Source organism: Boleophthalmus pectinirostris, unplaced genomic scaffold (assembly GCF_026225935.1).
Source record: "Boleophthalmus pectinirostris isolate CB_2022bp ecotype Guang Dong unplaced genomic scaffold, ASM2622593v1 HiC_scaffold_8, whole genome shotgun sequence".
In the NCBI taxonomy this organism is placed as follows: domain Eukaryota; kingdom Metazoa; phylum Chordata; class Actinopteri; order Gobiiformes; family Gobiidae; genus Boleophthalmus; species Boleophthalmus pectinirostris.
This window is the reverse complement of record NW_026571515.1, coordinates 23,936,525-23,958,428: the sequence shown is the minus strand read 5'-3', so window position 1 is coordinate 23,958,428 and position 21,904 is coordinate 23,936,525. Positions and strand designations below refer to the sequence as shown.

The window sequence follows — 21,904 nt, the reverse complement described above, 5'->3', positions numbered from 1 at the left end:
GAAGTACATCTGAACATTAAAATGTGTATCTTATGTTGAAATCCTTGACCGGAAATGCTTTTTTGGAAGAGTTACTAGCTGCTAGCGATTCTCGGATTGTTGGCTAATCTAGCTAGCAGATGCTGACCGTTTTTATTTATTATTGATGTATTTACGTGGTAAGGCTTTGCTTTGGTTGCTATTATGTGTCATTTATTATATACTGTACTTCAGGACTTGCACAGATGTTATGCACTTAGATGTACGATGCATTTAATGCATTTACCTGCAGCTATTGTAGCTTAGCATTAGCTCTCAATCTTGAGTTGGACTCGGAATTGATGATGTTGATATTTGTACTAAGTCATTTATTGCTACTTCAGTTGCATTTCAGCAAAACAGATATACAATTAAAGAATGCTGTTGAAATCCAATTCCGTAAACATGTGTAGTCTTTGTGCCGCTGTGGTCGTATAATCACAGCGTAGCCCACAATTGTGATAAGGCCCCGGAGACTGGGCCGATGTCCGATGTTAGAGGTTTAAGCCATAGTCTACTTTGTATAAACCATTTCCACTATTATATCGTTTTACGCGTAGTAATTATTTATTACGTAGTGGGCTGAAGTATGTAACGTAAGACATCAGTATTACGAGAGCAGACTAGATGCTGCTGTTTATCTCTCAAAGCTTTCGGCGGTTTCTCTCTGTCAGTTTCTGTACTTCACATTTAGAGCCTTTCTGTATGTTGTGTGTTTCTTCAATGCTCTTGAAATGACTGTGTATCATTTGTTGTGACTGTAGTATGAGACGTTTTGTCAAGCGCCACTCCTGGTGAAGGGAGGAGGATGGCACCACGACAGCGGGTCCCACGACGGATCCAGAAAACCGATGAACCAGGGATAGACGATGACTCTGACAGGGACTCTGGCGTCGGGGGAGATGCTGGAGAGGACGATGACACTTGCAGTGGAAGCTCAACTCCAGAAAATGAGGACACACAAGATGACAACACATTGGAGGGCGAATTCACGGTTTTTGTGTCATTTAAAGGGAATATGGATGATGAAGACTTCACTCAAAAACTGGACAGTATTCTCAGTGGAATCCCTGACATGCTGGATATGGGTCAGTATGCCATAACTAATGCACAACTTTTTATTTACTTGTTGTGTATACACTCATATACTTCCAGAGAAATAGTAGAAATGATGAGTTAAAATCATGATTTTTATTCATATCAAAGGTACAGAGAGGCTACTGCCTCATCATGTTGAACCATGGAATAGTGTTCGAGTCACCTTCAACATTCCTCGTGAAGCAGCTGAGCGTCTTAGACTCTTGGCTCAAAACAATCAGCAGCAGCTCAGAGACCTTGGGATTTTGTCAGTACAGATTGAAGGTACAAACCCATCATAATTATTACTGAATATTTTATTAAATTAAGAATATGATTGTTATGCCAGTGCCTTATTCCACTCTCTGGTGGTAAGATACTGTTGTAGCCACAGTTGTTTGACTGAGATGATGATGATGATTATGAATATGATTAACAAATAATATTCATGTTTAGGGGAAGGAGCCATTAATGTTGTACCAGGACCAAACAGAGGACAAGTAAATGGACCAATTGGAGGACCCAGCCAGATGAGGATGGATGTTGGCTTTCCAGGTCAGCCTGGTCCAGGTATCACTTGAATTATTTTATGCAAGACATTAGATTTTTATAATGTTAATTTATTTTATTATTAATTTTGATGGTAGTAAATACACTATAACAACCTGTACCTTGTATATGTTTCTAGCTGGCATAAGAATGGGTAATCCATCAATGGTTCCCCCTGGTCCCGGTATGCCAGGACAGGCCATGGTTCCTGGCAGCAGTGGACAGATGCATCCTCGTGTTCCCAGGCCACCTTCCCAAACAGGTGCAAGATTTTCTGTCTCCAACATGTTTAGTGGATTTGTATGAATGGAGAATAAATACATGTGTTTTATAGATATGATAGAGTCCATGATGCCAGGCATGCCAATTCAGCCTCAGCAACAACTTCAGCACCAACAATCTGGACCCCACGGCTCAGGCCCCATGCCTACTCAAGCAGCTCATCACATGCAGGCTCTGCAGTCCGGCAGAGCCCTGAACCCTGCTCTGCAGCAACTCCAGCAACAGCATCACCAACAACAACAAGCCCAGCAGCTTTCACAACTCGGTCCTAGGCCACCATTCACTTCATCAGGGCAGATGGCAATGCCTCCTGGCTGGAATCAAATGCCTCAAGGTGCACAAGGAGGTCCCGCCTGGAGAAAACCTCCACCACAAGGTCAAATGATGCAGCGGCCACCTTCACTTGCTTCAGTTCAGACCCCGAGTCACCCTCCACCCCCATATCCCTTTGGTAGCCAACAGGCTGGCCAAGTCTTTAATGCCATGGGTCAAGCCCAGCTGCAGCAGCAGCAGCAGCAGCAGCAACAACCAGGGATGAGTCAGTTTGCCACGCCACAGCCTAAAGGCCCTCAAGGTGGACCCGGAGGGGTTATAGGACCACCTAGACCACCTCCACCAATGCCTGCAGCATCTGGCTCGCAGGGCAACCTCACTGCAAAATCTCCTGGGTCTTCCTCATCACCTTTCCAGCAGGGGTCACCTGGTACTCCACCAATGATGGCTCAGAGGCCCACAACTCCTCAAGGCTTTCCTCAAGGTGTCGGCTCACCAGGTCGAGCAGCTCTTGGTCAACAGCCTGGCATGCAGCAAGGATTCATGGGAATGCAACAACATGGACAGCCTGGAGCCCAGGGTCATCCAGGTGGGCAAAATTTTGTTCAATAGACTTATTGTCTGTAATTGTATTTAATAATTATTTGTAATAACTAATAACCAAAATATTTTATTTCAGCAATGGGTAAACGTCCAATGGTTTTCCCCAACCCAAATTTTGTCCAGGGTCAGGTGAGTGTTAACGCACCAGGAGCCCCAATGGGAGGAGCGAATCAACAGTTGCAAAGTAACCAGACACTTACTCATACAGGTAAATTGTTTAAATTCAAATGTTTATTATATGACTCATTCCCTCCACTGCAGTCCTCTTTTACTTGACTTTATTCTCTGCTGTTGTGTTAATTTGTTTTGATGACACAGACTTTCATGTAATTTCCTCTTTCCTTTTTTTGGATAATAGGAAATCAGCCATCTGTTTCCACACCAAATTCAGTTCAGGGCCATCCTCACTCGCAGCCCAATGTGATGGGTGTACAAAGCAGCATAGCAGGTCCTCCACCAGGTACCACTGCTGGTCCTCAGATGATGGGCCTCCAGCATCAGGCCCAGCCTGTGTCTTCTTCCCCCAGCCAGATGGCTCAAGCACAGGGTGGTGGTCAGACTGTCCTCTCCAGGCCGCTTAATCAAGGACAGAGAGGTGGAATGACCCCACCCAAGCAAATGTTGCCTCAGCAAGGCCAGGGGGTGATGCATGGGCAGGGTCAGATGGTTGGAGGCCAAGGGCACCAGGCCATGCTCCTTCAGCAGCAGCAGCAGCAGCAGCAGCAGCAAAATCCCATGATGGAGCAAATGGTTGCCAATCAAATGCAAGGGAATAAACAGGCATTTGGAGGGAAGATACCCCCAGGGGTAATGTCCGGCCAGATGATGCGTGGACCTTCTCCAAATATTCAAGGAAACATGCCTCAGTTCCAGAATCAGGTTCAGCAGATGACCCCGCAACAGCAACAGCAAATGGCTCAACTTCAACAACAGCAGTTACAGCAGCAGCATCAGCTACAGCAACACCAACTTCAGCAACAGCAACATGCGCAGATGAACCAGCAGGGACAACAGGTGCCCATGTCTGGAAACACTGGTCAGGTGATGGGCATGCATGGGCAGCAGATGAGGCTCCCTGCAGGTCATCCCCTCATTCAGCAGCAGCTCCAGCAGCAGCAGCTACAGCAGAAGCAGCAGCAGCAGGCCATGTTACAGCAACAAGCTGCTCAGCAACATCCTCATCCCATGGGGGATCCTTCTGGTGCATCTGGAGACATGGGGGTTCAGCAAATGGTGCCAGATATGCAAGTACAGCAGCAACAAGGCATGTTGGGAGGCCCACAGCACATGCAAATAGGAAATGGACATTTTCCTGGTCATGGCATGAACTTTAACCCCCAGTTCACTGGTCAGATGCAGATGGGTGGACCTTGTGGACAGGCAGGTAACTTTGCTGGGAGCAAAGATGTCACATTGACCAGCCCGTTACTGGTCAACTTGTTGCAGAGTGATATATCAGCAAGTCAGTTTGGACCAGGGGGAAAGCAGGGAGCAGGCGGAGCAAATCAAGCTAAGCCTAAAAAGAAGAAACCACCTCGAAAGAAGAAGTCAAAAGAAGGTGAAGGTCAACAAGGAGATGGACTTGGGTAAGGTTTTGTGTGAGCTTTTTGACACAATGATATTTTCTCGGCAGTAAGTTGTATTTTCAACAAGTGATTTTAAGTTGACCACAGTTGTTTTTTGTTTTTAGTGGTATTGAGGCTGGCATGGAGGATTCGGAACTGGGTGAACAAAGCCTGGGCTTAGATAACCCAGTAACCAAAATCCCAGAATTTCCTAATAGACCCACAGGTAAAGAGTATATAGTTACAGTACACAGATTGAAAAATAGAAGTAAAAAGTAAACAATTCCTATCTGGAAATTGTACAGTAAGAGCTTCATTTTAAATGACCTTATATGAATTTAAATTCAAAAAAGCAGTTATTGTTCTCTACGAATGGGACGAGATCTCATTGCCATGAGATGATCTTGTGAGATTTTATTTGCCATCTTTACGTTTGGCATGGATATGAAAGGGTTACGCCTTGCTCAAATTGTGTATCTTTGCACAGCTGTAGCTAAAAGACTCTGCCACATAGCAATGGCTAACATATTCGGACAGAGAATCTTTAAACTCTTTCCCAGTTTGTATTTTGTAATGATAGGACCAATATTGATGCAGATGATCAGTGCTAAATATGGTTTTAAACTATTGCAAAATAATATGATCAACTACATGTGCATTGAGCAGCAGTCAGTGGTGTTTTTCACACTTAAACACACTTGGAAAAAGATTCATAAAGACATATTTAAGCCTTCTTCATCCATAACTTTGTTTAAAGTAAGAAGAGAGAGAAGAAGGAGAGAACTTCTTCTCTGTTTGTGTCCTCTGCATCATGCGTGTTAGAGCAGTGGCAGCAGAGGAGCGACACAGAACAGAGAAGCACATCCAGTTTTAGTCAGTTTTAATACATTTTGAAAATTCTGTCTCCTCTCATCCCTATTGTTTTTGTCTATTTTTAATGATTTGAGAAAGCATATATTCCTCAATATTTGAAGTATTTTATTCATCTCTCTTTAAAATTTGTATCAATTTGTTAATTCTGATATCTAGCTCTTTTTTTTTTTTTTAATCTCTGCCAAGTTTTAAGGCTGTCTTTATTTCAGAATTAGATTGTAAAAGACTTATCACTTAAGTCATTACTTTACATTTATAGGTTTTCCTGGACAATCAGGAGATCAAAGGGTGTTGCAGCAAGTGCCAATGCAGTTTATGCAGCAGCAACAGCAGCAGCAGCAGCAGCAGCAGCAACAACAACAACAACAACAACAACAACAACAACAACAATTACAGCACATGCAGCAGCAGCAGCAGCTCCAACATTTACAGCAGCAGCAAATGCATCAGATGCAGGGAATGAGTGGGCCACAATCTGGATTGATGGGAGCACAAACTGGAATGTTGCAACAACAAGGAATAACAGGGTCCCAATCTGGAATGCCACAACAGGGAATGGCTGGGCAACAGCAAGGAATGACAGGACCTCAATCTGGAATGCCACAACAGGGAATGCCTGGGCAACAACAAGGAATGACAGGACCTCAATCTGGAATGCCCGGGCAACAGCCCGGAATGCCCGGGCAACAGCCCGGAATGCCCGGGCAACAGCCCGGAATGCCCGGGCAACAGCCAGGAATGACAAATGCCCAGTCTGGACTGTCAGTGCCACAACCTGGAATGAGTGGGCAGCAACAAGGAATGCAAGGACCACAGCAAGTTATGCCCGGGCAACAACAAGGAATTGCAGGGCAGCAGCAGGGAATGGTTGGCCTTCACCAGGGACAACAAGCTTCAGTCCAAGGTCAACCACAGATGCACCCTCATCAGGTTCAACAGCAACAAGCTCAGCAACAGTCACATCTACAGCAACAGGTAAATGCTTTAAACATATACATGTGAAAATGTTTGTTTAATTGAATTTAAATTAATGTCTGTTTTGTAATTTAGCAGCAACAACAGATGATAATGATGATGAAGATGCAGCAGGAACAGGCGAAAAATCGTATGTCAATGCCTCCAGGAAGCCACTTGCCTCCTCGTGGCATGGCTAACTCACCAGAGGTACAGAGGCTTCCTGTCTCTCAGCAAGGTAACATGCCTGTGATGATAAGCCTTCAAGGCCCTGGGAGCGTACCACCCTCACCGGATAAAGCCAGAGGGATGCCTATGATGGTTAATCCACAAGTAAGTTTTATTGGGAATTTTTCAGATTCTGTTATGTGTGATATCATGCTTCCATATGGGGGCAAGACCCAGTATTTCCTCTTAATTACATTATATTTTGCCACAAAATACTGGAATTTACCAAATTTCTAATCATTTCTATTACTAGCTAGACCCAAGACCATGCTATATTACAACAAGAATCTGCAATTGAACAATATTCATTTTAGCTGCCTCCTATCTGTATTAAATAACATTGGCCTATAGAATGCTGTGATGAAATCTGAAACCCACCAATATGGATATTAGGGCTGGGTGAGTTTGCCTGATCATTTTTAACCCATTGGTGTAAAGAAATTTATGAATGAGACAAAACAAATTTTTGCATTAAACATTCAGCCCCAACATTTACTTTGACATCACTGATTTCAAAGCAGTCAGCGCTGCATGGCCCTGTGCTAAACTTTGGTTCCTGTGACTGCAGTGAGCAGCCTGTCCTGCAAATGAAAACAGGGGACAATAAAAATCGATTTGATAACAGATTTTTTTTTTTTTTTTGCCCAGCCCTAATGGATATTTTTTAAATAGAGCATTACTCTGTCTTTGTTTTGTTACATTTGCTGCCAAGTGCCACACACAATGTATATAATATAAACAAATCCAATGTATTTATTTATTCAAGTCAGTCAATAGTCAATCAATCAAACTTTATTTATAAAGGGCTTTTCATACAAAAAATGTATCACAAAGTGCTTTACAGTGATTAAAAACAATCCAGCATTTCCTTCCACCCACCCACCTACCCAACCCCCACAGCTGCCCGACTCCACACAACCAAACATCACACACACACACACAGAGGAGCCGTCTACACCAGGAGCAGAGGACCGTGACAGGGCCCAGGTCCACGATGAGTGAACATTTAATTTAATATAAATCTAATATTATTGTTTTTGTTTTTCTGTGATTTTGAAGCTTACAGGTGCTTCAAGAAGAATGTCCCACGCAGATGTAGGACAAGGACAATCTACACCAGCAGAAGAGCCCACAGCTGTGGCACAGCCAAAGCAAGACAGACCTGCTGGCACTGAAATGCCAGGGCAACCACCAAATGGAGCACAGCAGATGGCAAACCAAGGCTCAAATTCTCACATGATAAAGCAAGGCCAGTCACCCATGACACAACATCCTGGAGCCAGTCCACAGCAACCGCTGCCTAATCAGTCTCAGCAAGGAGCCACAATGGCTAGCCTTCATTTTCCAAATGTCCCCACAACGTCACAAAGTTCAAGGCCCAAAACACCCAACAGAGCCAGTCCCAGACCCTACCACCCCCTCACACCTACAAACCGCCCACCCAGTACTGAGCCCAATGAAATCAACCTTTCCCCCGAAAGGCTAAATGCTTCAATTGCAGGACTTTTCCCTCCAAAAATCAACATTCCCTTGCCTCCCAGGCAACCTAACTTGAACAGAGGGTTCGACCAACAAGGTCTTAATCCAACCACACTCAAAGCTATTGGACAGGCTCCTCCTAGTTTAGCACTCCCTGGAAATAACAGTAATGGGAGTGTAAGTGGAAATGTCCCTAACAGCAGTCATCAGTCCTTTCCCTCAGGTACTGGTGCAGGAGCAACTGGCACTAAACAGGAAAAGCAGTCTGGGACACAGGGCAAAAGAGCAAGTCCTAGCAACAGCCGAAGATCTAGTCCAGCATCAAGTCGCAAATCTGCCACTCCAAGCCCAGGGAGGCAAAAGGGCCCAAAGATTGTATGCTCTCCACATCAGCAGCAGCTTGTCAATCCACAGGGGCAAATGATGATGCTGAGCCCCTCCTCAATCCCTTTAAATACAGGTGCCATGCCCCCACAAGCTACTGGGGGGATGGAGCAGCAAACACAGTCACCTTTCAGTGTAATTCAGGGTAATAATGTAGAGGCAGGCAAAGATAGCCAGGGAGATCCACGGCCAGTACCACAGTCACATGCTATGAGGGAGCTAACCTCTCCCAGATTGGCAAGTCCACGCATCCCTACACCACAGCAGACAGACTCTCCGGGATCCAATAGGCATTCACAAGATCTTGATATATCTCCTGCGCTTAGGGAGGCTCCGACATCCCTCAACCAGTTATTGGACAATATTAATGTGCCCGTCCGACCTTTACAGATGGGGAAGTCTGAAGGAGAAAAAACACATAGTAATGCTCAAAACTTAGGGCAGTCTACTGTGCCCACTACAAGTGACTCAAAACCTGCTGTTACTGTTCTTACAAGTAGCCATAGTCAACATCAAGCTTCAGTTCCTGGCTCAGTTCCTAGCACTACCGTTAACCCTAGTTCCACCACCAGTTCAAACCCTCTTATGCCCTCTCTTTGTGTCAGCTCACAGGCCACTACTCAACACCTCAACACTACTAACACTACTGTAAATAGTCCCAGCCCACTAACCTCTGGTCATGCTTCTGCTATTTCTACAAGTTCTCATGTAACCCCAGCATCTTCAAAACCAATCCCTACTTCTAATAAACCTGTGCACTCACTCATACAGATCCCTGCTTCGTCTAGCACCATTTCACCAAGTCAGATTACTGTTTTTGTCAGTTCTAACACGATTACCTCAGCGCCCAACTCTCAGCCGCCCACTTCAATGGTTGCTCTTCCCAACAAGAACCTCAGGCCTCAAGACATCCGCCAACAGAGCCCCGCCACACGACCGCAATTTATTACGACGACGCCACTATTTATTAACCCTATCATTCAGGTTCCCGGTGCATCGGTAACATCTAATACTACTGTTGGGTCACAGCCACTTACAATGGTCCAAGTGTCTACTGCTAACATGCAACTGTCTCCCGCCCTCAGCTCACAGCCACGGCCTATTCATATTACAACCACTGTACCGTCTTCAATCCTTAATGTTACTTCACAAACAAATCAGCAAGTGAGCTCCGCCACTGCTAAACCAGACAATCTTAATGATACCATCCAAAAACCAAGTCCTCCATTGCAGCAGCCTTCTCCCCATCCTATTCCTCCTGTGTCATCTCCCTTTCAGCCACCCATGTCCTCTCCTCCCCCTTCTTTGAGTCCAGGAGCAATAACGGCTGTGCGGAAGAATTCTGTCTCACCATCAGCTCCTGCCCAAGTCATAACTGGAGATAGATCATCATATATTGTCACAACACAGGCATTAAACCCTCCTACCAGCTCACCCCTTCAAATGGAAACTCCTCCCTCAAGAACTACTCCTGGGCAAATTGCAGCACAGATTGTACCATCTCAAGACACTATGGCTAATGTGACAACCGCTGCCACCATGCTATCTACAGTCACTGCTGCACACAGCTCTTTACCATCTGTAGTTCCCATTGTGGCTGTGCCTGTGTCTGAGGATAGCCCTGGTGTTACCTCAGCTGCTAACACCACGTCCAACCAGGCTGCTCCACTGGCTGAGTCCCACACATCTTCAACTCTTGGTGACAGCAGCCAGACCAGCACAGGTAAGAAATCATACAGATCCCATACTTATGATTGCTTGGATGCTAGAAAAATTCATGTCAGCAACGTAAATTATTGGAGATTGCCCAAAGTTGTGTAGTCTCAGCACTGATTTTGTCTCCCCGATTTTGGATGGTGATTTACACGTGGATTAGCCAGTCAGGGGCATGCAGAGTACTGCCTATGAAATCAAATGTGCCTACTTACAATCACATGGCACCGTTCTAAATGATAGCTCCTGAGCTCTGACATTCCTCACGTATCACTAAATTAAACTGAGCAAACAGCCTGGATTTCAAGGAAATACTGATTTGGTTTGGCAAAAAATACACCCAATTACTAAACAAGACTAAAACTAGAAAATTACATACAGTTTTATTTCAAGTTTTTTTTAAATTGTCATTGTGGTCTCAATTGTATTGCATATCAACCCTTTTTCTTAGTATCTAAACCATGTATATGGTAAATATTAATATTGAGACAACCCTCATAGCTTTTGTGTTTGAACATTTTTATTTTATTTTATTTTTTCATTTTTCTCACAGCAACCTCACAGGACCTTACACAAACCAGAGAAACACCTGGTAGGTTCTTCTTGAATATTTACTATATATATTTACTAACATAAAGCCACATGCATTATAGTGTCAATATTTTCTGTATTCTACAGGGGAAGAAGTCTCCACTGGTCCAGAACAGGGGTAAGATTCTTGAAAGTGCAGTTCATAGTTTACTCTTCTGTCGTTGAATCACGGGACTCTGAAAAGTTGGCGTGATTTTTTTTCATCTTATTCTCATAAAATCATCTAGAGACTCCTAATTGTACTAAAACTCAGGTAGCTCATTTGGTTGAGAGGGTGCACGTAGTGAAATCCATGAGCCTGTGGTCTACTGCACTTGGTATGTATGATCAACATGCATCTATGTGAATACACTGATGCATGTCCAATGACTGAATCGCCTCCCACAACCCAAATCGCACCACTCCACTGATCTCCATGGGCACATCTATCATAATTTGGTGGGGAGTGATGTTACCTACGTAACTTTGTTCAACGCAAGTTCATAGTTTACCGCTGTTTTTCCACTTCTATCACAGATGGGCAAAGAAAAGAAAGACGCCCATCAACTTAGTTCCAAGGTATGTATTTAACTATGCTCACACCGCAAAGACACAAGTAGTGGACTTTAGTGGAAGACGTCAGGATGAAGACGGACATTATCTGTGGTAGATGAGGAAAAACAGCACAATCCTGAGTGTGGTATTACATTTTTGAGTAGAGCAGAAAAAAATGGTCATTGTATCATATTAACATTGGTATTGTTTTTCCCACATTTTTGTCCAATTCTTAGAGTGGCTGCAGTAGAGAAGCCAAAGGGGCCAAGTAGGCGGAGCTCCCGGGCAGAGAAGGAGACTGAAGAAGAGCCAGTTGTGGACAGTAGCAGTCGGAAAAGATCGGCAAGGCCAGCAACACACACTGCTGTAAAAGGTTGGACTAATACAAGTATGATTTTGAAATGTTTTTGTAACACTATACATAAGTTAATCAAATTTATTTAAAATATTACTTTGATTTTATTTTAAATTGGAGCACATTACATTTGATTCCAGATGGGAATAGTTGTGTTAGAGAAACTGATGTAACTAGAAATAATAGAATAATGGAATAATGGAATAATGGAAATAATGCATTTGTTTTTTCATATGGTAAAGCATTATCATTTCTTATATAGTACATTTGTTATAAATAATTTATTCATACATAACCAGAGAAATTCAAGTGTCAATGACTATTCAAATCTGAACTTTGTATTTCAAGTTGCTAGGAACACCTAACATTTTAAATCCTTGTGTTTTTACAGTCTTAACAATTATTTTCATTATATTACAGAAACTGGAGCAAGCCCGACCCAGGCCAAAAGAAGGAAGTCTAAATAGGCTGAAGTTTTAAACCCTGTGAACAGTACTGTACATTTTAGTGTTTCCGTTGTTAATCAGTTGCTAATGAATTCTGTGATAGACTTAATCTAAAGAGTATACATGTACAGTTTGTTTTAAAATAATCATGCCATTGTTTTGTCCCTGCTATCATGTCAGACTGTAGTTAGAATGTGTGCACATAGTGTTTGTATGAGTGAGCTTTTTATATGAAATGCTGGATTTGTCATTTTATGATTGATAATGTTATATGATTGTATAATTATGTTGTACAACTGAATTAAATTTTCTACTGCTTTTGTCCCGTGAATCGGGTCTATTATTTATTTCTTGTACACATTGTATCATGTCCTCAGTTACACTACAATGTATTTCATTCGGTAACTTGAAGGTGCATTGTGTGATTGAACACATGTAAAGTAGAGCTGTTTAATGTCATACTGTGGACCATTCCAGGTAGAGCAATGACATCTCCGTAACAAGCAGTTGACAGACCCCAACCAAAAAGTTACATAGTGCTCCTTTAATTAACCCTGTTGTGAAAAGGATTTTTATTTTTTACACTTTTTACACTTTAAATGAGGCATCAAAATGGACATGTCTGAAGTGAGAACCATTTTTCATTTGGTTGGAATGCCCAGAAGTTCCTCGTGTGTTCTTCTAGGTTGGCTGTTGTATAGTGTTTTAGTCCAGTGGATTGGGGCATGCGCAGTTGGTCCACACTGGGACTCCATTCCTGGCTGTCACCGTGTTCCTGGAGCCTCACATCCCTCTGTCTGCCTGTGACAACTTCAGCTGATTCCCCGCAAAAACTTCACCATGAGCGGCGACCACGAACACAGAGAGGCACAGGTACCACATGAGCTTTCTCAAGCCGCGGCTCTGAGTTTGTGCGAGTTTCAGGCTGAAGCTGGCATAAGTGCAGCTTCATATTAGAATAAAAAGACAATTAAACGCAGAAGCGCGTTCTTTTCCTTTTAGGGGTCACCTTAATTGTTTGCATATTTTATACTTTATCATTTAAAATCTAATGTCTTGTAATACGTTTGTGTGTCAATAGAAAGTTGACTTACCAAGCTACCCGGCCTTTTTAAATATCTAATATTAATATGCATTATTTTCTCAATTTCTAGGTCAATTGTGGATCTAAAGGAAATGGTAGGTCCTCTCCGTATTATTTTATTTGCAGTAAATGTGTTATGCTTGCTGAAAAGGGATGTGTCTACTGTTAGTTTTTAAAGGACAGCAATGGCGTCCCAGAGACTAAGTCCCTTCTCCTCCACTCTCTTGCGGCTATTGTTCAAAAAGACCCCCTCTTATTTGCATTTACACGTTTTGGTGGTTTAATCTGAAGGGTGATCCTAAAAGCCCTTGACATCGTGTTTATTTTGCATGTAAGAGCTTTATTATAAGTGGATGCACTCTTGGTGAATTTTGGAGAGGAAAGTGGCCGATTTGAGGCTGAGGACTTAGTCTCTACGCCATTTTCTTTTTCTGGATGAAGCAGCCAGGCGCCGGAGATGAGGCTGCTGTGAGCGGTGATATGGAGGCTGGAGCTGGGCGCTTATCGCCCTGCCTTCCCCTATCTTCACCGCAGAGCAGACAGTACCAGCTAAAACAAAAGTATTCACCCTTCATATCAAACATCATAGTGCACATTTTAGAGAGACTGAATAGCCAAATCAAACACCAAAGCTTTTTACTTTTAGAATAATTAGTTTAAGACTCATTCAACATAGATAATCACTATTATGACATAAAATATGCAACAACAAAGTTATAGCCTAAGTAGGCCTTTTTTTTTCTTTTTTTTTTTTAACATGCACTGTATTTTCTATAGGCTAAAGCTATTCTTATTGAAATGCCAGGACAGCACACACAACTATGAGGAGATGATTTGCAGCATTCTCTAGAGAGCAATTACTTCATGGGTGGATTTTAATATTATTATTTAGACCTATATAAAGCCTAATAAAAACATGACGCTTGATATCCTCAGTGTACATCCTAATACATTTAACTTATTTAAACAACACTTTACAACTGCACATATAAAGGGAAATAGTTTTAAGTTCTTTAACTACTTCTGGGTGTGTCACAAGTTGTTTTGTGTTGTTTCATAGATGACCATAACAGTCGCGTGAAAGAGTACAGTTCTGTATGAAGTGCAATTTGACCTTTTGTATTGTAGACTCTCACAAACATAAAGAGAAGCACAGAGACAAGGAACACCGACACAAAGACCACAAGAAAGACAAAGAACGGGAGCGCTCCAAACACAGCAACAGGTGAGATACTTGGCAATAAAACATACTATAGTAAAGTTGTTATAATGCAAAACTTTGGGCTCACTCTTTTATACTCTTTTTGCCCTTTTCATTGCATCAATAATAGGCTTATTCTTTATTTGTTCAGTCAAAGATATTTCGTAATACATTACCAGTCCATTAGAATAACAGATGTAATAAAATCAAAATAGCAATAATGAAAATACTAATTATGTATGGTTGTTTTATTTTGTAAATGTTTTAAGACCATATAAATTAGAGTGTCTTGATGCATCTATAGCTGCTCTGTTTCCCAACTCAATTATTATCATAGATTATTTGCCTTCATATATTAGTGGTGGTAACTGAATTACACATGTCAAATTTGTTTCTAAATAAAATATATATTTTTTAATTGATGTTTTGCCAAATATTGGTAACAACATAAACACATGTAAAGGAATCAACTGGTGTCTAAAAATTATGTTATGTGCAATGTGAAAAGGTCCATGCAAAAAGTATATAAATATTGGGAGACTATAGACTGCTTAAATAAGACCAAAATTTAACTTGGGGGTCAAACTGAACAAAAAGCTGGGTGACTGGAATGTGGTGTGGTACTGTCCATATACACAACACCAAGGAAATTGTTATTGTAATTCTCGGTAAACAAATTCAAGCTGCTTGAATGGCCTTGACACTCATTTTACCAGTATCCAATGCAACCTGGATAAAGAAGGGAGCCATGAAATACCTAAACTTTGAGATTTTCAGTTTGAGAATGCCTTTATGCCACTGCAAGATAAAGCCAGTTCACCTTTGCTAAGAAAAAGCCACATTACTAACAATAACACTAATGTTTCTTTTTTTACCCTAAACGTTTAAACCTCTTTGTGAAGCAGTGAACATAAAGAGCACTCTGAGAAAAAACACAAAGATAAACTGAAGCACAGTGATGGCTCCGAAAAACAGAAGGAGAAAGAGAAGAGGAGAGAGGACAAGGTTGGTCCTACATCATGCATTTTACACTAATTACTTATCATCGCAATAGTCTAGATTCAGCTAGTCTGTGTCTCTGTCGACACCCTCTGATAAAATAAAGATCAGAGTAAGAACAACACATGGGCTAAACCAGGTGTGTTAAAAAACTAATGTGGGTTAAAGCCCTGTCACTATAACACATTTTGAAGTGGTATATAATGCTACAGAAAATATCTTAATATCTTTCTTGTTCCATTACAAAAACAAAAACAAACCCCAAAACAAATTACAAAAATTTAATTACTGAGCCCCCCATAGGTCATTCATTTAATTTAAAACAATTTTTAGGCAAATCCATAGATATAACATGATTGCAGGTATAAAATCAAATATCACATCTGTTTGTTTTTGTTTTTTTTATTCACAGGTGAAATCCTCCCATATAGACAAGCCTAAGAAAGAAAAAGAGAATGGATATGTCCGGTACATTATTTATTTCCTCCAACTATTAATGTTAATTACTGTAACATTTATTTATTTGCAAAAACATAAACTTTTCAATCAATGCCGTATTTAGAGATTCAAGTCCTGTTATTAAGAGCGAGCCTGAGGAAGACAATGGCTTTTACACAGTTTCAAAGCACAAGCCATCCAAACGAGAGTATGATGATGAAGAGTAAGTATCGTTTCAATTCACTTATGTCATATGTTTTGGAAATGTAATTTATTGTATATTACTTTCATTGTTTGTAGGTTTGACTATAAACCCAAAAAGGTAAAAACAGAACATGAGAAAAAGGCCAAGAAGAGAAAACACGAATATGAAGATGATGAGGATGAAGAGGTTATTATTTTATTTAATGTTTGTCATGTTTCAAATAAGCTATGAGTGATCTATGTTGAAATGTTGTATAATCTGTATCTTTAATCTTTAGGACATAAAACCCAAGAAGACAAAAGATAAAAGTGGAAAAGATGGGAAGAAAAACAAAAAAGATGAGGAAGAGAAATGGAAATGGTGAGATAAAATACAAAAATACATTGTGATTACAGATGCTCTAATCAGTTACAAAATACATATCTTTTAAACTTTGTACTGAATTATTTCACTTGTCTAATCTTCAGTTATGTTTAAACATAAATCACAATAATAAATAATACATTTTTTGTCTCTTGACTGAAATATCATGTTTTTTTTTTCGTTGTTGACTTGTCAGGTGGGAGGAGGAAAGATACACAGATGGATCTAAGTGGCGCTTCCTTGAGCACAAGGGCCCAGTGTTTGCGCCTCCCTATGAGCCTATGCCCGATAAAGTCAAGTTTTACTACGATGGTACTGTATTGGTGTCCCTTTAATTGATCTGCATTTGTTCTTTAAACTGACAGTTAATATTTTGTCTTTCAGGAAAACCAATGAAGCTTAGCGCCCCAGCTGAGGAAGTAGCCACTTTCTTTGCCAAAATGTTGGAGCATGAATATACCACTAAGGACATCTTTAGAAAGAACTTTTTCAAAGACTGGAGAAAAGTAAGAATGTCACAGCTTCCTTTAAAATGATAAATAATGTTGTGATCCTGAAATTCATGTAACTTCATTGTTTTTTTTTCTATTTAAAGGAAATGACTCCAGAGGAAAAGTCAAAAATTACTGACCTAAACAAATGTGACTTCAGTGAGATGAGTGCATACTTCAAAGCTCAATCTGAGGCAAGAAAACAGATGACGAAAGAGGAAAAGCAGGTATTTCAGACAGATCATATTCTAGTGTTAGTGTAATATGTGAATTATGGCTTGTTTATGGCTTATAATTTTTCAATCAATATTTTGCAGAAAATCAAAGAGGAGAATGAGCGGATCCTTCAGGAATATGGATTTTGCATCATGGACAAACACAAGGAGCGGATTGGGAACTTTCGGATCGAGCCTCCTGGACTTTTTAGGGGACGAGGGGACCACCCAAAGATGGGAATGTTGAAACGACGGATCAGACCTCAAGACATCATCATCAACTGCAGCAAGTGAGCACACTGGTTATTAATATTGAAAAGGGATACACAAATGGGGTCCTGTGAAGAGATATGAATCACACTCTAATTTTTCAGGATAGGATAGCTTATAGGGAAACTAAGCCATTACACTATTACCAAGGCACTATCAGATGCTTTGTATTAACTGAAAATGAGTCATTATTACATTATGATAAGCATAAATACTAACAAGTATGTAACACATTTTTTAATACACATTCTTTAATGCTTTCAATTTTAGGGACTCCAAGATACCCAAACCTCCTCCCGGAACAAAGTGGAAGGAAGTACGTTATGACAACAAGGTGACCTGGCTGGCCTCCTGGACAGAAAACATTCAGGGCTCCATCAAATACATTATGTTGAACCCGAGCTCAAGGATTAAGGTAAAGTAACCTAAAGTAACATAACAATATGACCACAGACTTGCCCAATAAAGGAAATCAAACAGCCTGGCACATATATATATATATATATATATATAATGATTTGTAAGAACATATATACAACTTATAATATTGTGTGTTTAGGGTGAGAAAGACTGGCAAAAATATGAAACGGCACGGCGACTGAAGAAGTGTGTGGATCGTATCCGGAGTCAGTACAGAGATGACTGGAAGTCAAAGGAAATGAGGATTAGGCAGAGGGCAGTGGCGCTGTACTTCATAGACAAAGTAAGGAGGCCTCTAATGTTTGTGATCGCCTTTATTTAACATCTGTATTATTCTAATAACATTTATAACTCAATAATTTGATAACTTTTCAGTTAGCACTAAGAGCTGGAAATGAAAAGGAGGAAGGAGAGACGGCAGACACAGTCGGCTGCTGTTCACTGAGGGTGGAACATATCAAACTTTATCCCAAACTGGATGAGCAGGAGTATGTGGTAGAGTTTGATTTCCTGGGAAAAGATTCAATTCGCTACTACAACAAGATCCCAGTAGAGAAAAGGGTAAGAGATTGTAGAGGAGGCACTTTTTTTGGAGTCTAAAATAATTTTTGAAATAATTCTATAGGGATACTATGTAACTATCTGGAGATTTCGGCATGATTCCATAAAAATAGAAAGTTAAATCTGTACTTCAGAACATTCATCCATAGGCATAAATAAGGTTTATGCCATACTTGGAAGATAATAGCCAGAGGGACAACATTTCAATGGAAATAAGCAGGATGAGTCCCTCATCCAGTCCAAATTAGAGTGAGAGAATGTTTTTAGGGCGTATATTTGCCTATAGTTTGGCTAAAAAGTTACAAAATGTGGATTCAAAGTGCATCTACACATTATTTACAGTCATCAAATCAAAACTATGATGAGACTGTGACTAAACCTGTGTGAAGTGTGAACACACCCTTAGAAACTTTATTTGCTACTACATATACTCCTGGGTTTTTACTCTTATGTTAAAGCACCATCTCCTGGTGAAATATATAATTGTATTTTAAAAATCAACTGTATATAAATTACTTGCATCTTTTTCAGGTCTTTAAAAACCTGCAGTTGTTTCTTGAAAACAAGCAGCCAGAAGATGACCTATTTGACCGATTAAATGTAAGTTAAAAATTTAAATTTGCGTAAGTTTGATCAATGTTTAGTTCATAAATCTTTGTTAACTTGTAACCTATGCACATAACTTATGCATACTGTATTAGTGTGTCTTCTTAAACTTGTGTTTTCTTTAGACTTCAATTTTAAACAAGCACTTACAGGAGCTAATGGATGGACTCACAGCTAAAGTGTTTCGAACCTACAACGCTTCCATCACTCTGCAGCAGCAGCTCAAAGAGCTCACATGTGGTGAGTCACTGCAGCTCCAGTAACCAGAATGTGAGGTGCAATCAAACCTAAGCATTGTTGAAATGTATATAAATATCATAAAATCAGTTAGCTTTAACTTGTGCATACATTTCTAGTTGTGTTTCTCCCCAAGCAATAATCACTCACCATTAATTGAAATTTTTGAAGTTTTTGTTCTCTTAACAAATCCCTGTGCTGTCTCCAGCTGATGACAGCGTCCCGGCTAAGATCCTGTCATACAACAGAGCCAACCGGGCGGTGGCCATTCTCTGTAACCACCAGAGAGCTCCACCCAAAACCTTTGAAAAGTCCATGCAAAACCTCCAGACCAAAGTGAGTGCTATATGTTTACCATTCCTTTCAGTAAATTGGATGTGTAGTTTATTTGGACTTTTTGTCATAGTGAGACATGAAAGTTTAAAAGATAGAATTTTTGTTAAATTTGAGAGAATTAGTTTGTGCCAAAAAGATGAAAGGCTTTTTGGCAAGGTGACCATAGATACATTGGTTAATTAATAATTTTAATATTTATGTGTATATATATATTTTTTTCCTTATTAAATACCAAAACACACACATATGTATATATAATTGTTTTCTCAACAGATTGATGACAAACAAAATCAGCTGTCCACAGCACGGAAACAGTTAAAAGCTGCTAAAGCTGACCACAAGGCTTCCCATGATGAAAAGAGCAAAAAGTAAGACACTGGGCACAAAATTCAGAATGTTAAAATCATCATCAAGTTTTTATATTACGATTTTACATTATTGTAACTGTTAGAACTGTGGAGATGAAGCGAAAAGCAGTCCAGAGAATAGAGGAGCAGCTGATGAAGCTCCAGATGCAGGCGACAGACAGAGAGGAGAACAAACAGATCGCTTTGGGCACGTCCAAACTCAACTACCTGGACCCACGCATCTCTGTCGCCTGGTAAGGATTGAGGGTCATAATGTCAAACAACCAGAAATGGCACAAATACCCCAAACCTGTCCCGTGAGCTGCTGTCAGTATTCTCTATCCAAATATCATTTTGCTATAAAATAACAATTAGTTTATTAATTCAATGCTGAAACTATTGATTGTAATCTTAACTGAAGTATGACACACTTCATTTACAGCCATTATTTATGACATTAATAACATTATATGTTGCATTATTACCACTTGAGCATCACTTGGTTTGTATTATCACAATAATCTTGTACTTGTTCTACTGTTATCATGAATATTTATATGTGCTACACATGTACCTGTATTTTCCACCACTGAAATAACTCCTTTATTTTTACCAGTCTGTTTGTGTGGGGGAAGTGTGTATATCTACCTTAATGAAAAAAAGGCAGGAAGTTGTGTTGCACTGTAGGACAAGGGACAACGGCTTTAGATGGAAAATCAGAGGAAGAAAAGTGTGTGAGAGCAGGGAACAATGGGGTTTGTTTTTGAGCTTCTTTCCTTCATGTGGGACGTCCAAGAGGGGAATTGTGCTGGACCTTGGAGTAGGGGATAGGGTCTGCTTTATATGAACCAGTTATTTATGTAGAAAATAGTCAAGCACAACATTTATGAAACTGTGTTATAACGTTATACAGCTACAGTATTCTTACTGTTATTAATAGTCTCATGTAATGTAATTGTGCTCAATTTAACCCCTTGGTTAGAAGCAATAATTGAACAGCATAAATTAACAAATAAACATTAACAGCCTCTATAACTGTGCTGTCTCTCTAGGTGCAAAAAGTATGGCATCCCGATTGAGAAGATCTACAACAAAACTCAGAGGGAGAAGTTTGCCTGGGCGATTGACATGGCAGAGAAGGATTACGAGTTTTAAAACACACACGTGTTTCTTTCGTCATACCTTTGATTGTAAAGATGGTTTCCTGTTGATGTCAAATGAATCCACTTTGTGGCTAAAGCAGGACTGTAAAGAACAAAAAGCAAATACAGGCGCATGTCCATAGAGGCAATTATTTAAGAGGTTTTATAGTTACTTTAAAAAGGTGAAATGCATATAATCTGATTTGAAAACAAAATCTAAATTATAAAATACATTTCTTTTTTTTTTTTTTTATTATGTTTTTGTAGTAATATGTATATGCACTTAAAACTTTACTTAAAATAACATAATATATTTACCATCCATATTATTTATTTACATGATTATTGTTATTCAATGATTTAAATAACAGGATCACATTATAAGATTCATAGAATACTTAATTTGACTTTTATCACTAACTGTAAGCCATAACCATCACTATATAATCATGCATATTGATTTGTATTAAACTGCTGATGTGGCTATTGCACAATAGACATGCGCCTTGACGAACAGAGACGATTTATTACAATGTGTATGTATGAATTTACTCAAGAATCAACAATCATGTGATCAAACTACAACTCTTGGAATACTAGAATTATCAAAATAGTATGTATGTAGCCGATGTCCGCCCCAAAAATGGACACTTTTGTTTTATTTGAGATGACTTAGATTAGTAAGCCATCAGATTTATGGACAAAATTCTATATTCTCATAGGATTATTAACTAGTAAATGTGTGAGGACCTGTGAGAGCCATGTGATAGGAAGGAAAGTGTACATGAATATTTATTGAAGTTTTTGTATGTTGAGACAAAATGCGCCTGAGAGACAAAGGACTGGGTGTATCTCCAATGTAAGCACTTGTTAATATTAATATTGCCATAGTTTCATTACTTTACAGTTTTGCATTTTATTTCAGGGATGTATATATTTTTTTTCATTAAGCTGTATACATTGTGAGCTAAAGCCTCTCCTCACTGCACGTACACCTATCAGGTATAACATTATGACCACAAGCCTCTAGTGTTGGAAAGTAACTGAATACATATACCGAAATTA

At 39.9% G+C, this 21,904-nt stretch overlaps 2 protein-coding genes across 8 annotated transcripts; both read left to right on the top strand.

The window, feature by feature from the left end:
- Window positions 1-28: 28 nt before the first annotated feature.
- Window positions 29-12,255, top strand: ncoa6 (nuclear receptor coactivator 6). Of its 7 annotated transcripts, none has more exons than XM_055165731.1 (17): window positions 29-158; window positions 783-1,106; window positions 1,225-1,380; window positions 1,552-1,650; window positions 1,784-1,906; window positions 1,979-2,788; window positions 2,879-3,010; window positions 3,161-4,388; window positions 4,493-4,593; window positions 5,500-6,215; window positions 6,291-6,527; window positions 7,482-10,008; window positions 10,552-10,590; window positions 10,677-10,707; window positions 11,106-11,147; window positions 11,360-11,511; window positions 11,899-12,255. In XM_055165731.1, the coding sequence occupies exons 2-17, from the start codon at window positions 827-829 to the stop codon at window positions 11,943-11,945; spliced, it is 6,720 nt and encodes a 2,239-aa protein (XP_055021706.1). In that variant the 5' UTR covers window positions 29-158; window positions 783-826; the 3' UTR covers window positions 11,946-12,255. The 7 variants fall into 7 exon arrangements, with proteins under 7 accessions (XP_055021706.1, XP_055021704.1, XP_055021709.1 ...); XM_055165729.1 differs by having other exon boundaries at window positions 1,552-1,665; window positions 6,294-6,527; XM_055165734.1 differs by having other exon boundaries at window positions 30-158; window positions 1,552-1,665; window positions 6,294-6,527; window positions 11,360-11,496.
- A 425-nt stretch (window positions 12,256-12,680) lies between these two features.
- Window positions 12,681-21,848, top strand: top1b (DNA topoisomerase Ib). The gene is made up of 21 exons (XM_055166069.1): window positions 12,681-12,797; window positions 13,079-13,103; window positions 14,137-14,233; window positions 15,115-15,214; window positions 15,621-15,676; window positions 15,771-15,869; window positions 15,947-16,037; window positions 16,129-16,211; window positions 16,411-16,526; window positions 16,599-16,720; window positions 16,810-16,932; window positions 17,023-17,210; window positions 17,461-17,605; window positions 17,750-17,893; window positions 17,986-18,171; window positions 18,703-18,771; window positions 18,903-19,017; window positions 19,223-19,350; window positions 19,624-19,718; window positions 19,802-19,951; window positions 20,750-21,848. The coding sequence occupies exons 1-21, from the start codon at window positions 12,765-12,767 to the stop codon at window positions 20,850-20,852; spliced, it is 2,268 nt and encodes a 755-aa protein (XP_055022044.1). The 5' UTR covers window positions 12,681-12,764; the 3' UTR covers window positions 20,853-21,848.
- Window positions 21,849-21,904: the final 56 nt, after the last annotated feature.

Coding starts and splice junctions, on each gene's coding strand:
- ncoa6 (XM_055165728.1), top strand. CDS start 827: ATGGCACCACGACAGCGGGTCCCACGACGGATCCAGAAAACCGATGAA. Junction 2,789..2,878: donor TGGAGCCCAGGGTCATCCAG/GTGGGCAAAATT, acceptor ATTTTATTTCAG/CAATGGGTAAACGTCCAATG. Junction 3,011..3,160: donor CCAGACACTTACTCATACAG/GTAAATTGTTTA, acceptor TTTGGATAATAG/GAAATCAGCCATCTGTTTCC.
- top1b (XM_055166069.1), top strand. CDS start 12,765: ATGAGCGGCGACCACGAACACAGAGAGGCACAG. Junction 15,870..15,946: donor CGAGAGTATGATGATGAAGA/GTAAGTATCGTT, acceptor CATTGTTTGTAG/GTTTGACTATAAACCCAAAA. Junction 17,894..17,985: donor CGCTGTACTTCATAGACAAA/GTAAGGAGGCCT, acceptor ATAACTTTTCAG/TTAGCACTAAGAGCTGGAAA.